This window comes from Anarrhichthys ocellatus, unplaced genomic scaffold (assembly GCF_004355925.1).
Source record: "Anarrhichthys ocellatus isolate YVR2014 unplaced genomic scaffold, GSC_Weel_1.0 scaffold56, whole genome shotgun sequence".
In the NCBI taxonomy this organism is placed as follows: Eukaryota; Metazoa; Chordata; class Actinopteri; order Perciformes; family Anarhichadidae; genus Anarrhichthys; species Anarrhichthys ocellatus.
The window spans coordinates 856,478-873,676 of NW_022280086.1; the positions used below are offsets into that span (position 1 = coordinate 856,478).

General features: G+C 43.8%; 2 protein-coding genes across 2 annotated transcripts in view; both read left to right on the forward strand.

The window, feature by feature from the left end:
• The window catches only part of LOC116396475 (dual specificity protein phosphatase 16), a 10,260-nt gene extending 2,253 nt beyond the window's left edge, over positions 1 to 8,007 (forward strand). Inside the window, exons 3-5 of the mRNA XM_031871100.1 lie at positions 1,934 to 2,093; positions 3,110 to 3,233; positions 6,890 to 8,007. Coding sequence (XP_031726960.1) covers positions 1,934 to 2,093; positions 3,110 to 3,233; positions 6,890 to 7,709 — 1,104 coding nt within the window. The 3' untranslated portion in view covers positions 7,710 to 8,007. The remainder of the gene's footprint in view (positions 1 to 1,933; positions 2,094 to 3,109; positions 3,234 to 6,889) is intronic.
• Positions 8,008 to 9,589: 1,582 nt separating this feature from the next.
• On the forward strand, positions 9,590 to 16,262 carry rras (RAS related). The gene is made up of 6 exons (XM_031871123.1): positions 9,590 to 10,539; positions 12,299 to 12,386; positions 13,485 to 13,587; positions 14,473 to 14,581; positions 15,570 to 15,688; positions 16,057 to 16,262. The coding sequence occupies exons 1-6, from the start codon at positions 10,453 to 10,455 to the stop codon at positions 16,142 to 16,144; spliced, it is 594 nt and encodes a 197-aa protein (XP_031726983.1). The 5' UTR covers positions 9,590 to 10,452; the 3' UTR covers positions 16,145 to 16,262.
• Positions 16,263 to 17,199: the final 937 nt, after the last annotated feature.

Sequence of the window (17,199 nt, forward strand, 5' to 3'; positions counted from 1 at the left end):
GCCTGGGGTAAGCCCTGCTTTCCCTTCCTGAGCCGTCGGATGGTTTGCCAGAACCTACTTGAGGCCAACTGAAAGTCCTTCTCCATGACCTCCCAAAACTCCTCCCATGCCCGAGTTTTAGCATTCGCGACCACCGCAGCTGCAGCCCTTCTGGCCTGCCGGTACCTGTCGGCTGCTTCAGGAGACCCCTGGGCCAACCAGGCCTTGAAGGTCTCCTTCTTCAGCTTGACGGCTTCCCTCACCTCCGGTGTCCACCACCGGGTTCTCGGGTTGCCGCCACGACAGGCACTGATGACCTTCCGGCCACAGCTCCTAGTGGCCGCGTCCACAATAGAGGCTTTGAACATGGTCCACTCGGATTCCGTGTCCCCAACCTCCCTCGGGATGTGTGAGAAGTTCTTCCGGAGGTGGGAGTTAAAGACCTCCCGGACAGGGTCCTCCGCCAGACGTTCCCGGTTTACCCTCACTACACGTTTGGGTTTGCCGGGTCTTTCCAACCGGTTCCCCTGCCATCTGATCCAACTCACCACCAGGTGGTGATCAGTTGACAGCTCTGCTCCTCTCTTCACCTGAGTGTCCAAGACATACGGCCGCAAATCAAATGATACGATTACAAAGTCGATCATTGATCTCCGGCCTAAGGTGTTCTGGTACCAGGTACACTTATGAGCCACCTTATGTTCGAACATAGTGTTCGTTATGGCCAAACCGTGGCAAGCACAGAAGTCCAATAACGAAACACCATTCGGGTTCAGATCGGGCAAACCGTTCCTCCCAATCACCCCCCGCCAGGTTTCACCGTCATTGCCCACGTGAGCGTTGAAGTCCCCCAGGAGAACTATGGAGTCGGTAGGCGGCGCCCTTTCCAGGACCCCTCCCACCGACTCCAAGAAGGCTGGATACTCTGAACTGCTGTTTGGTGCATAAGCACAAACCACAGTCAGAGCCTTGCTCCCCACAACCCGTAGGCGCATGGAGGCGACCCTCTCGTTCTCAAGGGAGAACTCCAACACAGCGGCACTCAGCCGGGGGCTCGCGAGTATCCCCACTCCTGCCCCGCGCCTCTCACCCTGGGCAACTCCGGAAAAGGACAGAGTCCAACCTCTCTCCAGGAGCTTGGTTCCAGAGCCAACGCTGTGTGTGGAGATGAGTCCAACTATTTTTAGCTGGTATCGCTCCACCTCCTGCACCAGCTCCGGCTCTTTCCCCGCTAGCGAGGTGACGTTCCACGTCCCTAGAGCTAGTCTATGCCGCCGGCGATCGGCATGCCCAGGCCTCCCGCCCGACCCGCCCCCGGTCTGCATAGCACCCGACCCCGATGCTTGTCCCTGCGGGTGGTGGGTCCACAGGGTGGCTGCTCCATGGTATTTATTCGGGCTGAGCCCGACCGGGCCCCATGGGCAAAGGCCCGGCCACCAGACGCTCGCCTACGAGCTCCCCTCCTGGGTCTGGCTCCGGGAGGGTGCCCCGGTTTCCCTGGTCCGGGCAAGGTGGCTAAAGTCCGTGGGCTTTTATGATATTATTGTATGATTATTACAAATGCGCATGTGATGTGTAAAACGCGGTGGAGCTAATTAGAACTTCTTTATATACAGTTGGAAAGTTGAATTTTCATTTTAGACACTGATCCTGATATAACATCTGCTTCTGCTAATTAAACATCTGAGTGATGGAGTAACACGTACAGTATCTGCTTCTGAACGTTTCACCATTGAGGAATACTAAAGTGTCTTTCTGAAATATGACAGTAGACTGACTGTAAAGACCTCAAGAGACAAAGGATCCTAAATAAGGCTGGACACTCCACAGAGAGAAAATATAGTCTGCTTTCCTTTTCATGGAAAGTGCAAATATTTCAATATTTCACTCTATTGTGTGTGCGTGTGTGTGTGTGTGTGTGTGTGTGTGTGTGTGCGCGTGCGTGTGCGCGCAGGACCGGCTGGCCTCTCTGGGTATCTCCTATGTGCTGAGTGTGAGTCGCTGCAGCCCCCAGCCATCCTTTCTGCCTCACTCCAGATACCTTCGCATCCCCATTGATGACTCCCTGTGGGACGACCTGCTGCCCTGGATCCCACAGGCTCTGCACTTCATCGGTCAGCACCCTCACTCACCCTCCTACAGCATTCAGCAAAAACAGCCACCATCTTAACGACCTGATGTCCTCCAATTTCTAATACATATATTTCCAATACAAATAACAGTCCAGTTTCCCCACAGAACTTATATACACATATACAAAAATGGATGATATTGATGTAACCCAGGGGTGTCCAAACTTTTTTCAAAGAGGGCCAGATTTGATAATGTGAAAATGCCCAAGGGCCAACAGTCCCTGCTGACATTATTTTATGATGATGGCGCTTCAGTGTTACGAGCCAGGCAAACATTAGCAAACTCTGTCTTCTTCTTGGGGCAAATGTTTTCTGCTATTTTCATAACACAGTCTTTGATAAACTTACCTTCCGTAAAAGGTTTGTCATGTTTAGCAATTAACATAGCCACTTGGTAGCTTACTTTGATGATGTTTTCATGTGAAAAGGGCCGCTGCTGTGTGGCCAAGTTATCTTGGAGTTGCTTCACTTTTCTAGCACGGTCGCTCTCTGATAGCTTGTTGTAGCATTAGCATGTTTGGTGTCGTGGTGTCTCTTTACATTATATTGCTTAAACAAGGCAACAGTCTCATGACTAATTAGGCAGACACAGTTGTTTCGGTTTTCGGTGAAAAAAATATTGCGATCTCCACCTCTCCTGGAAGCGGCGGCCCTCGTTATCGACTTTCCTTTTTTTACTTGCCGTAACATGACAGGTCAAGGGTCAGAGCCAATTTCAAACAGCCAGACAGTTACAGAGTGGTGCTGCCACCATGAGGTAAAAAGAGGAATTGCATGTTGAATTTGTATGATTTATTCATTCTGTTTTGACTGTGCTGGCGGGCCATACATAATGCATTTTAAGACAGAAGGTGCGGGCCATAAAATCTGACCTCGGGCCGTGATTGGCCTGCGGGTCGGACTTTGGACATGCCTGATGTAACCGGTGCATTTGAACAATGGTTAACTGCTGCTTGTTTCTCACCGTGCTGTTGAACTGACTGTCTCTGTGTGCTCAGATGCAGCCATGTCCTCTGGTGACTCCGTGCTGGTTCACTGTGCAGCAGGAATCTCTCGCTCCCCGGCTCTGGCTGTAGCCTACATCATGTACAGACTGGGAATGGACCTGGACCACGCCTACAGGTACGGCTTCATACCTGTACCGGTACATTCAGACTGCAGCCGGATCTGAGCTGTGCTGGTATTCACAGTGGCCGTAGCAAAGAGAAACTGCTCTTTAACAGGTAGACAGCTGGAGCAGGACCTGGTCCTGCTTGGCCGTCCTTCTGCCTCGACCGGTTGGATTAAGAAAGAAAGACGGAGAGAGCGAGATTTTCATTAAATTTGATGAAAATATGATTTTGATTTTCCATTTTGACGAAACAGTAGCCGTATTTTAATAAGAGAAAAGAATTAAAGAAGGTCTGTCAAGCGCTGTACCGTTTGAAGCCAGTTTGAATTCACCGTAGTTACAACTGATTGACCCAGTCCTGCAGCATAACACATTTCTGGAGCCAGGACAGTCGCTACATAATACAGGCATTGAACCTTTTCTTTCGCTGAAAACACAACCTGAACTGAAAAAGGAATCATTGGCATTGAAAAAGTTGTATTGGCTCTGAAAAACAAAACATAGGCAATCAAAATAACTGTTTGTATTCTGATGTGTTTTTAAATAACAATCTTCTGATTTTTTTCTTTATGTCACTCTTCTTTTCACTGTCAGTTTATTTTTAGACTGACAGTTTTTGTCAGACAGTGGTTTTCAGTTTCAACTCTCTGTCACCACTTTGGTGTAGAGAGCGTACATTTAACCTGCATACCACATCTTCTGGAAGCCTCTACGTGACACTTAGCATACAACCGTGGTTTCCACAAGTTCACCTGAAACTCCCAAACACCAACTGTGTTCTTTCTGACTGAAAAATTGGAAAATTGTCATTGAAAAACTTACCAGAATGCAAAACATATATTGTGGAATAAAATAGTTTTATAATTTTTAGTTTGATTTTTTTATTGGAGCCTTTTTTCCATGCCAACACAAGTAATCAATGCCATAGTTTTCCCTTTTCAATGCTAACTGAACACTTGCTACTTTTATTTATTTTTCACTAACTAATGTAATGCTAGGTGGCTACCTTCATATATCATTATTATTATACTTAATACGTCATTAAGTCTGACAGCACAAGTCAAATTATACTGGCAGATCTCAGCTTTCACAGGCTTCAAACACAATCGAACACGTGAATCACTTTAGCCTCTGTGATGGTTGGCTCATAAAACATCCAGAGAAAAAGGAATTTACATATTTCTCACACACGCACCATTTCTATTCCTGTATAGATTTCTTTCTTACCAGTAATTCATTGATACCACAGATCACTGATACAAAACAACCATCTCATTGTTATCAGTGACCACGTTCCAGTATTTCAAATTAAATGACAATTACCTCCATCGACCAGTCAGTAGATGGCGTTTGAACACATCACAAATACTGAGTTAAACACATTCATCAAACAAGAGTGGGCATCCTTTATGGAACTGAAAGATTCCCCAGGAAGCTCAAATGCACAGAGCTCTTCCTCTTCCCACAAGAAAAGGTAATGAACTAGACCACCATTTACAACAAATATTTAAAAAAGTAGATGCTCATTCCAAAGATCCCGCAGGAAAATAAAATGACCTGTGAAAATACAGATTCCATCTGAGCTCATTTTACAAAAGCTGAGATACAATAACTTTGAATAGTGTAACAAAACAGCAACATTTCTAGCAAGGACCAAACAGATCCAATTACAATCCGAGTGTAAGTGACATCAACTCTTTTCTAACTGAACTTGAACATTGATGAATAAATGCCAAATATTAAGGCACCGGAGCCTGTTTTGAACAATACTCTTCCCTTTATTTCTCAGAATGGTAGCAGAAAAAAACAGTGAAAAAAATATATGAATACTGCAAGCATACACGTCCATCTGAAACCAGGAAAAGACTAATTATCACCCAATATTACTCCTAAACAAAGACATTAAAATCATTAGAAAAGCCCTGGCCACAATAACTGTCATCCCACATAGAATTGATCACTCAACGCAGGAAAAGCCTTTGACAAAATCATATTCACGACCCTACAACAGGTTTTTAGTTGATAGATTTATGAATTGGACGATGACTTTATTTACATCTTCTTTGGCCACAGTCATGACATCAAGATTCAATTTCCAATATTCATTGAAGCACTTGCTTGTGTTGTTTGCCAAAACCTCAACCCAGTAGTTCAGCTTGGTAACACAACATACAATTACCCGATACGTAGACGATGTGCTGCTGTTGCTTTAGAGTAATTACTTCATAAACTGTCCCTCTAACAAAGAGAAATGGAATGAACAGTCCTCACACCTTTTTCTCTTCCAGCTTTGTGAAGATTAGATGTCTGGCTGTCAACATCTCTCCAAAGCTATCACTTGTTCCAACTTAACTGCACTTCCTTACTTCACTCCCCTCATTGGCAGAATTGCAACAGTTAAAATGACAATTTTTACGAGAATCTAATCTATTCTACTTCAACCAATCAACTATATCTAAATTCTACTGGAGAAATGATACTTTACAGGAAAGCAGGAAACAAGGAGGCTTAGATGCATCTCATTTCCACATCTATTACATAGCCACTCAAATAAAGTAGATTATTAACTGGAAGAATTACAACCACCCAGGCAATACATATACCAATATAACAGTCTGCAAATAACTTTCTGTTTCTGACTCGAGCATTTACACTATCAAAAACCACACCTGCTTTAAATAGTAGCACATTTGGCAGTTTGGTGGAGAGTTATAAAAATATCAACACAACTCAGGGCGTTCTTGTTGCTGCCCACTCCCTCTGGAACTCCCTGCCCCAACACCTCAGACATTCTTTCTTTCTTTTCGTGTTTTTTTTCTTTCTTACTGTTATGTCATAGATTTTGTTCTTATTATAAATGTTTTTATTGTTTCTGTTTTTACCATGTAAAGTGTCTTTGAGTGCCTTTTAAAGCACTATATAAATAAAATGTATTATTATTATTATTATTATTCTCCATGCAAATACACTCCAATATGGTAAAATCCTACTGCCAAAATGAACAAGATACCAATACATTTAGCCAGTTGGAGATGACCATATACTTAGAATTCACATCTCACACAACAAAGTATGTACAAAATGGAATAAAGTGACTCACCAGTATGTTCAGTGTACTCTTAAAACCACAGATGACTAATTCCACGACTTGTGGATTTGGCCTGTTTCTGGTGGAACATAATCAAGCATTCCTCTCAAAGACTGAGCTGCTCCATCCCATTGTCCCCATCTCTGTGAGGACAATAATCATGATTAGAATCATGATTATTGTCCTAACCATTGTCATGAAAACCACTGTGAGGAATTGGAAGACATGATCTGCTACTAATATGGGAAAAGATGCTCATTGATTATATCTCATGGAGACAATGTCAGCTTCTTCATATGATAAACACATCTGAACAAGGTCTGCTTACCAAAACTAGATAACCAACCATTCATCAGTTTAGATAACAAAGAATACGAACACTTGCCAACACCAATATACCTATTCCACTCAACTTCAAACAAGTGTCATTACCTATTTTTCTTTTCTACATGTTGCATAGTGTGGTTGTAATTGTTCTGTCTATTTGTTTGTGTCATGTCAAAGTGTGGAACACCAACCAGAGCTGCGTGAGCTGTTGAAGAATAGCCCTAACCCACATCCTGTCTGTCCCCTTGTAAGGTTTGTGAAAGAGCGCCGGCCCTCTATTTCCCCAAACTTCAACTTCCTGGGTCAGCTGCAGCACTTCCAGGGCACTCTGAGCCAGAAGGACTCTGGTGGCGACCTCCTCATGCAGCAGCTGCACAATCATCTGCCATCCATCAATGACGGCGTTAACCAAGCGCACATCAGTCGCAACTTGAATACTCAGGCCGACAGTGTGACCAGCGACTCAGCAGAGATCAAGCAGACACAGAGAGAGAATTCCTACCACACAGACAGCACAACACAGCAAAGACACTCACATTTAGATGGGAATGGGAACCAGCAGGTTTCAGGGAAACTTCAGACTCTTCATTTGACTCTTAATCAAGTCCAGCAGCAAGTCCAGATGCTATGTGAGGTTCCAGCTTCAAGCCCCTGTGAGCCGGTCAGACCAGCAGCAAAGCCTGCTCAACTGCACCTCCCAGCAGGCTCTGCTTCTCTGTTAGAGAAACGAAAAAGTCTCACCCTCTTTTTGACCCCTGTGGAAATCTGCCCTACCTCCTTAGCAAGCAGCAGGCAGCGAGCAAGAGGCACGGCCACGCCCAAAACCGCCCACAGTAGGGAGACGGGAGAAAAGCCTGAGGCAAAGACACAGAGTAACACTGGCTGCCACAGGCAGACAGAGGACACCTGCCGGGAGCAGAGCCCCCCCCACAGCAAGTGCAGCACAGCAGAGGTAAAGGAGCAGGGCCTGCTGTCGCCCTTCAGCGTCACTCTCAACAAGCTGCTGGGCTGGGGGGAGAGGGTGCTGCTGGGAGGGGTGTTTGTCCAGCCTGCACTGCCGTACAGGTGCTGAGGGGGCTGGAATGAAGGAGGCTGTTTGTGTCTGTGCATGTTTGTCAAATTGAAATAAACCACACTATGTGGGTCATACATACAGGAGGTCTTCTATTTATGTATTTATTTATTTATGTATTGCAGAGCTGAATTTAAGAACTATACTTACAATACACAATAAACCCACACAAATGCATCTTGTTTATTACACATTGACAGTTGTCAGCTTATCTGGACATTTGTAAGATTCCGTAAGATTTCTCGCACAATGGTTCAAGATGTATTTACTGATTATTAAAGATGACATTTCAACCGTGTCTTATTGCTTTTTTCCTCAGTGGTTTTGAGCGGCGCTTCTCAACATTGCCATCTGGTTTTTAGGTCTCATCACTCTGATAACCCCGGTATTTAACAGCTTAAACAAATACTTGGTGCACAGGAGGCCACATTAGGACATTATCTTCTCTGAGAGCTGCATTTCTCACAATATTTCCCTTCTAAATGTTTTGCTTTCTTCTGGTGGAACATAATCAAGCATTCCTCTCAAAGACTGAGCTGCTCCATCCCATTGTCCCCATCTCTGTGTATTAGAATCATGATTATTCTCCTAACCATTGTCATGAAAACCACTGTGAGGAATTGGAAGACATGATCTGCTACTAATATGGGAAAAGATGCTCATTGATTATATCTCATGGAGACAATGTCAGCTTCTTCATATGATAAACACATCTGAACAAGGTCTGCTTACCAAAACTAGATAACCAACCATTCATCAGTTTAGATAACAAAGATCTTAACATTGATTTATACATCGCTATTAAATCGCTAGGTCAATACATTTTGCAGAAGTGCAAAATAATGAAGTAGTTGTAGCACGTGTAGTAATGGCTCTATAATGGGCCTAATGCCTGTTAAAAGCACGGTGGTCCATCTCCTCTGTAAAATTTGTGTAATTCTGTATTTTAGACACTAATCAAGGGCGTGCTATCAAAATGAGTAACTAAAACCCCAAGGGCCCATCAGCGCCACACTTACTGTGAGTGGTTCTTACTCATTTCATTGAGAATGTGTTTGGGGATATGTATCACTAAAGCACGATGTCACCTGCAGTGAGGGCCTTATGGTGGATCCTCCTTCATTACCTCCATCGAGTGGCCCTGGAAGAAGGGTTCCTGTCTAAGTGTAGTACTTCCATTATTGTAGCTGATATTGTGCGTACATTGTACATCTTCCTGAATGAATTGGTGTTAACTTGAATCTGATGACAACGACGCAAACCAATAACCCACATGATATTGCAGCAGAGGGATACTGTACACCAGGGGTCAGCATTTAGGTTCAATGCTTTGTTCAGTAGTTTAACAGGCGCAGTGCAGCTGCAGGTTTGTCTGTGAATTTCATTTTTGAGTATCTTATTTCATTTAGGAATGAAAGTGATTCCCATAAGTGTTTGTTTCAGGGTTGTATTGGAGGGCAGAAGGCACTGACAGCAGGTTAATGAGGCAATAACATGAATCTGTGCTAAACGGATTCCTCAATGACAGCTGGTATATAAAACTAAAAATGAAAATGTTGGATGTGAATATTTGGTAATACTTTCTATGACTCGTGCAGTGTATTAAACTCTTATTTTTATTATCAGCCATAACAAAACACGTTTCATCACAATATGTCAAAAAGTGAAGTATCAATATCGATCAGAATGGCAACATTAATTTAGTAATCAAATGTATGTATGTATTGTGTATTTATTGGATGTGGATCTCACTGTGCCTCCATGTTTTATGGGCTCCAGGTGAACTGGGACTGGATTAGATTGTGTGGGTCACGTGTCCACGTAGAAAGGTGAGGTATGTGCTGCTGCCTGAGGGCTCACATTCCACATGTGGACTGAAACACAATGGCGTCGTGCTCGAGAGGGATAGGAGATGACAGAAGAATCCATTTTAAGTTTACCATGAAGAAGTTGTCGTCTTGTTAACCGACTGTTGTGAACTTTATTCTTATTGTTAATCAACGAGGCAACGTCTGTTTAATAACAAATTAAATATAATTATTGATAACCATAAGTGCAGTGAAATACTTCCAACCTCGTGCTGCTTTTACATCTTGCGCGGGCCAGTAGGTTTTACATGATGTCACGGAAAGGTAACGGTAGGCCCCTCCAGATGACCAAATAAGGACACGGACACATGAAAGTGGAATTGGTTCTGCTCGGTTTCAGTATTAATGAGAGAAAGCTGAAGTGTGTGTAACGTTGGTGCTCCATCGTGTCTTTTGTGACACACCGATACATCGACCTGTGTGTGTGTGTGTGTGTGTCTATCTAGAGTTAGAACATTAGTGCGCGAGCTGCTGTAGTTTCTTGAGGAAAAAGAAAAGAGGAAGCAGTTCCGCCCCCACAAGCTGCCCGGAGGCCGAGGAGAAGAGAGCAGAAAGAAGAGAAGAGAAGCCCCAGAGACACACGCTGCTGCTGGACTCTTTACTTGTTGCTTTGGCGGATGGACAGCGGAGCTCCGGCGGGACTTTGGTCGTCAGGTCTGGTTGTGTTTCGAAGACCTCGTTGTAGAAAAAATGAGTAAAGTTTCCGTTTGAAGCTGCACCGATCAAATCGTCCGTGCTGGTGTCTTCTGCTAACATCGACGTAAACCGGCGGATCTGCTTGACTACTTTACTTTGGCTTTTGTCGAGGCTCGGGTTGGCTTTAGCTCAGGCCCTGGGAGGTTTTTGATCCGTAAGAATCCCAGTTCCAAACCAGTATGAGTGGAGAAGAGGAACGATTCAAACTGGTGGTGGTGGGAGGAGGAGGGGTGGGGAAGAGCGCACTGACCATCCAGTTCATCCAGGTATGGTCTCTCTACTACACCTGTGTTATTACTGTGTTATTACTGTACTCCAGTTCATCCATGTACGGCCTCTCTACTACATCTGTGTTATTACTGTACTCCAGTTCATCCATGTATGGCCTCTCTATTACATCTGTGTTATTACTGTGTTATTACTGTACTCCAGTTCATCCATGTACGGTCTCTCTACTACATCTGTGTTATTACTGTGTTATTACTGTACTATAGAGCCACAGTTGTATGACTTTATTATTGTATAGATCACTCACTGACGCTCTATACATCACTGGCTGTTCATGAGAAACATATTTTGCAGGGTTATGAAAACTCTCCGGCTGGTGATTCATTAATAGTCATGTTAATGTCTACAGGAGCCACAGTGATCAGGTCGTACTGTAGGAACATGAAGTATCGATCACAACGATCCAGTCTTGAATTGAACATGTGAACATTGATTAATAAATACATTCATAAGGTGAGAGGTCACACGGTTGTCCTGATGAACCAAAGAGCTCAAAAGGCAACGCAAAGTGTTAGGAGGATTTATCTTAACCTGATTATTGGTTATTACTGATCTATGAAGTAGTGGTAAGTGATTTATACAGCCTCTCAAACAGGGAGCAGCAGCATGGCTAGGCCTTCCCTCCATCTCTGCTCTATTTAACAGCATGTTAGATGTTGAACACTGCTTCCTATTTACATTATTCATATGAAAAGCTACTTGAAACTTGCACGTCACAGTGAACATCATATGGGCTTTGATTTCCTCACAGTTATGCTACATGTGTGTAACTACACAGTAACAGTGCAGAATGCAGACATGATGTTCATTGTGAGGGAGTCTTTAACTGTTCTCAGAACAGCTGAACCTGCTGCTCAACACATGTCAAATCTCTCACTTCGCACTTGAATGTAAAAAAAAAGATCACAGATTTCCCTCATGTGTGATTGGCTGGTGGCATTGCCTCCACACAGCTGTGTGCCGTGTCTTTATGAGCTGAGTCATGACCTGATGACCACAGCGTTTAGTTCTTAATGTGTGAGCTGTTTTTCAGCAGCAACACACTTGCTTCAATTGGCTAACTACCCAGCTGACCATGTGGGTTCAGTTTAAGGACCATCTCAGTATTTCTTTAGGTTTTGGGAACTGACTTCACATGTTCTACTTTATGTTGCTGCTGACTACATTTATACATGTGGCGCCATTGTTCAGAAAGCCACTGTTACCCAGTGACTGTGGCAGATGCAAGCTAACACAAGCCAACATTAACATAAGTTACATATGAAGCTACAGGTACAACTCTGTTTTGGAAACTGCAGTAAACTGTCGTTCTAGTACATGCAGAAGTGGGAGTAGTATTCAGATCCTAACAATACCACACTGTGTGTAACACCTGTAGAGTCTCTAGTAACCATAGCCATCAGGTAAATGTAGTGGAGTTGAAATGGAAATACTCCGGGAAAGGACAAGTTGCTCAAAAGTGTACTTAATTGTCCTTCCACTACTTGAGTAATTGTAAATGTCCTATTTCTGGTTACAGAAACAAATCTCTTTACTGGAATAGTCATATGTGTAGCACTACTGAATGCATGTACAGCATCTTTTTCCGACCATCAGCAGTAACAAATGGCCGCTCGCTAACGGACACTCCAGATGGAGCCAGGTGTTTGTTGGGAGACACTGTATTGAAGAAATATCGTCTACTGTGTGAGCTGTGCCCTCAGCAGCAGTTTGTTTAACATTGATTGTGTCCCACAGTCCTACTTTGTGTCGGACTACGACCCCACCATCGAAGACTCCTACACCAAGATCTGTACAGTGGATGGAAAGGAGACCCGGCTGGACAGTAAGGCTCCGTCACACCGGATATGAATTCATTGTGCTCACTGTTTGTCTGAAAGCAGAGGGTGTGTTGCACGGCGATGTGAGATGACAGTGTGTTTGCTCTCTGGATGTTTCATTCCCTTGTTAGGACTTGTACTTGGCCAGTGTTACTGCACAGCGCCAGGCTGCAGTGTGTTGGGTCACACTGTTTCACCACACAGTGATATGTGAATCATCAGATGTATACAGATGGACTGGTTTACAGCACTGTAGATTTATATTGCCACCCTTAAACATCACTGGAGATCAAATGGTACAGTTTGGCAGAAATTGAAGCTTGTTGGGTGAACAGAAGTAGTCGGACGTCATCATATCTAAAGGCCCTTATATTTGATTTGACGTTGGGAGCACTTGTTATATACTTTAGTGTTTGTGTACACAGATGTTGCAGTGTGTGCTGTGGGTGGTGTTAACCAGCATATCATGACTAGTTACCGGCTCTGTCAGAGCTCTCTACTGGAACATGGGCTTCCTCAGACCCACTTTGTGCCTCTCAGTCTCATGTAGCCTCACGTTTGAGTCACACAGCTGAGCCATCGTTTGTCTGGAAGTCTAACAAACGAAAGGTTGTTAAAAATACTCTAGATTCCTCTATCTATCTAGATGAATATCAAATATTTAATCCACGAACCAAAATGTAAAGGTTTTATTATCAATGTTTCTTTCCATTGTTGCGTTTACAATATAAGCAAGGACATAAGCCATTTCTGGCAATCGTCCAAGGGTTAGTAGATAGAGTTGCAACTTGTAGAGCAATTCAAGAATGCGATTGTGCAGTAGACAGAATCTGTTTTTAGAAGCAGATTGTGGAAATACCCACAGAGCAGCAGTGAGTGTTGTGAAAGCACCTTGTGTGTTTCTGACAGGTCTTCAGAGATGCTAAGCTCTGTAGCATGATGCTAATGATACAACAAGAGAGGATTACTGTGCTCTCACTCCCAACACTCTTAGAACTGAGCCCACCGATAGAAATGGATCATATAACATGCAGCATGCTCTGGCTGTTGTAGCAATGCTGTGTCGTGAGTATATAACGTGTGTGTGTGTGTGTGTGTTTCAGTCTTGGACACAGCAGGTCAGGAGGAGTTTGGAGCGATGAGGGAGCAGTACATGCGCTCAGGAGAAGGCTTCTTATTGGTGTTTGCACTCAACGACCGGGGCAGGTAATGTGTGTGTGTGTGTGTGTAGACTCTAGAGCTTCCTAACAGATGGATGATTGTAGCATTATCAGAACCTCAGAATGGTCAGTCAGTGTAGCAGAGTGATGCTGCCAATCACCGTCCGTCTGGTGCTACAGAGGAAGTGAGACTGATGTGAGGACTCTGTCCAGCTGTTATTTAGACAGGGACAGGAAGTGGACTCAGTGTCACGGGTACCTGTACAACACATGCATTCCATTCCAGCAAACGCACATAGCGCACATGCACTGAATACATGTATGTGAGACTATGGTAAGTGTTGCTGGTATCAGGTGATATTAGATATTACAGGTGTTTATGATTGAGTCGACCCCTGTTCTGCACTGTTCTGCAGTCTCATAGCTAAATGCACTCTAGTGCAGTCGGCTGTATTAACAGGGTCTGTCACTTATTAGACTCCATGCTCTTTGGTTAGCAATTCATAAATGAATGTGAAAAGCAGCACAGATATTCATCTACACAAACCTGACAAATCAAATGACTATAGCACTGTGACCAATGTGCCTTACAACAAGTGTTCATCATGGCTATGTTTATGTTAGCTTGATTTCTCTAGTGGTAACATGTCTGTTTGTCTCAATGCATCCAGTATATGTGGATTATAAGAGTTTACAGTTGTGACTTCTGTAATGAACATACTCAGACACTCTTTAACACTGGAACCACATTTTGTTGTATTACTAATAACTCCAGATGTTTTCTGCTGTGCTTAAAAGAGATGAGCGGAGATTGGTTATTATTGTGTCCATCTCCTGTGCATGGCACATTCTTTTCTGAAAATCAGAATCCATATGAATCTATGTTTGTTGGTACTGTGATTGCTAATTATTTCCCTCTGTCCGCCGACAGCTACCATGAGGTCCAGAAATTCCACACTCAGATCCTGAGAGTCAAGGACCGAGACGACTTCCCCATGGTGCTGGTTGGAAACAAGGCGGACCTGGAGCAGCACAGAGTGGTGAGTAAGGCCCTCATGGATCTGTAAGGGATCACTTAGTTTTCCCAATGCTCCTGGAATGTAGTGGAGTGTAGACAGATATGCTCCAGAAGGAATTTGATCAGTTCTCATCCAGGGTTTGGAAATATCAATATCAGGGAATTTGTGAAACTTCAGGTTTATGGGTCAAAAGTGACCTCAGATATTAGACAAACTAATATGAACGCCTCATTTAAAGGAGGAGCAACTCACTCGATGGCAAAGTTCAAACACAGCTGTGAACTGTTAGGGCCCGAAAACAAAACACACTAAAAAGGACCTATGCAAATGAATGTCAAATGTATCTTATGATTTAACTGGAAATGTATTTCCGACACCAATCGATCTTTTCCCTTTATTTAGCTATTTTGTTTTTGTAGAAGGAAGCAAAGCCTGGACAACCTCCTCTATGAAAGCACACTGTGAACCATCATCTCTGATCTATTCCTGAGGTTCCAGTGTAGCGAGTGGAGATCTGGGCCAAGACGGCATGTCTCATTGTTCTCAGTCCCAATTACAGCTCAAGATGTGAGACTGGAGTTGAAGCTGAGAGAAGGCTTGTACCATTTTGGAAGTAGCCAGTTTACAAGCTAAATTAAAACCAACACAAATCTGAATCATCGTCATGACCACGGTAGCAGGTGGGTTCCCGGCATATGTCTTCCTCCTCATTGGCTCTCCACACAGACTCTTTACCTGCCTTCAACCGAAGCCTGCTCCAACGTGATTGGTCAACACTACTCGGACTACAAGTGGAAACCAGAGCACTTCTGATATCAAAATCTTGTCTCGTTGCAGACAGAGTCTGAATATGAAAGTAGCATCTGTTGATAGAGATTAATATGAAGGTTTGACTCTCTGTGGGCTGATCTCCTCACAGTACAGTAATGGACCGGTGGCTCTTGACTGAAGTGAGTGGAAAGTGTAATGAGGATGAGGTGACAGTGGAGGATCTTTGCTTTGTCTGCAGATCTCCAGGGAGAACGCTGAGGCGTTCGCCAGAGAGAACAGGATCCACTATATGGAGGCTTCAGCCAAGAATCGCTACAACGTGGATGAAGTCTTCTTGGAGCTGGTGCAAATTATCAGGTACAGTCCTTGTTTATTTCACTTCATTTGAACAGATAATTAACAGCTACAGCAGCTTAGATACGAGGCATGGGGCACTGACTGTGATACATTTACTGTTAATCAGACCACAAATGAAGTAAGTGTGCAGTTACTCTTTAGTCAATCACTGGTGTGTTTTGGGGCATAACCTGAATTAAAGCACTCAGAGTGTAAAGCACTCTCACATTCCCTTTAAAAGCTTGTTAGTGGCTGTTTGGTCTCACTACCAAGAATCTCTAGTCAGACCTTTGGGTTACCAACAGTCACATGACACAGTGTAATGTGCACACGTGGGACCAGGAATGATTCACTCCTCTCTTTCCGTTTCTACTCTTCTTCATCCACAGACGGTTTCAGGAGATGGAGAGTCCTCCTCCTCCAACTCATCACACAAGGAAACAGAAAAGGGGGGGCTGTCCCTGTGTCCTCCTCTAAGCACTGTTACCATGGACACCAAATCCTTATCCCTCTACAGCTCATCCAAAAAGGAGTGTGTGTGTGTGTGTGTGTGTGTCTGTGTAAGAGAGAGAGAGAGGGCGGGAGACAGACACAGAGAGAGAGAGAGAGACAGAGAGAGAGAAAGGGCGGGAGACAGACACAGAGAGAGAGAGAGAGACAGAGAGAGAGAGAGACAGAGAGAGACACACAGAGAGACAGAGATAAGGTGCATAATTTTCTTTCCAAATGGTTTCATTTGCACTTTTGCCAAAAGCAACTTTTAAATCAGTGTAGTCGTTTATTTTAATAAGAGGATATAAAGGGAGAGGTGTCAGGAACAGTTTGGAGGAGAAACAGGAAGTACTGTAGCCCTGTGTACCGGAGAGATGGAATAAAAATGACCAAACTGTTGTTAGAAAGGATGCCACCTCTGTGCTGAATGATGACATCATCACCACAGAGCTGACTGTGTTAGACTGTGTGAAAAAAAACTCACGCAAACAATTATTTGCAATACCATGTCTTTAAAATGGACATGTCAAACATTTTAACTTGCTCACGAAATGTAGCACGCCCAAAGGCGAGCCTTGACATAATGTGCTGTCATGCTGCATGTCTTCCTGCAGGGGGCAGCAGACCCCCGCTGCACAATTAGGAAAGGACTTCCAAAGCTGCTGTATTTCTTTTAGTGCCTCAACCCCATCTTTCCACTTGTGGTGCCATGTTGTGAGAGAATGTTGAATACACAGGCCTGATCAGACCTCAGTAGAGAACCCCTGGTCACTCGGCCATGCACCGCCTACACTAGCTGGATGAGAAAGAGTCTAATTCAAGGCTGCAGTCAATTTTCAACCTGGCAGTGCAGTATTCATGACAGCAGAGCTCGTTTCTGCATTTGCATCTCTGGATGTTCATTGTTTTGGTGATAGGTGGACTGCATTCTGGTACTATGTCTTTTTATTTGTATCCATTCATGTGGTTGTTACATCTACATCATCAGTGTCTTAATAAGGGATACATGTATAATAATGTTTGTTCCCAGAAATCAAGTG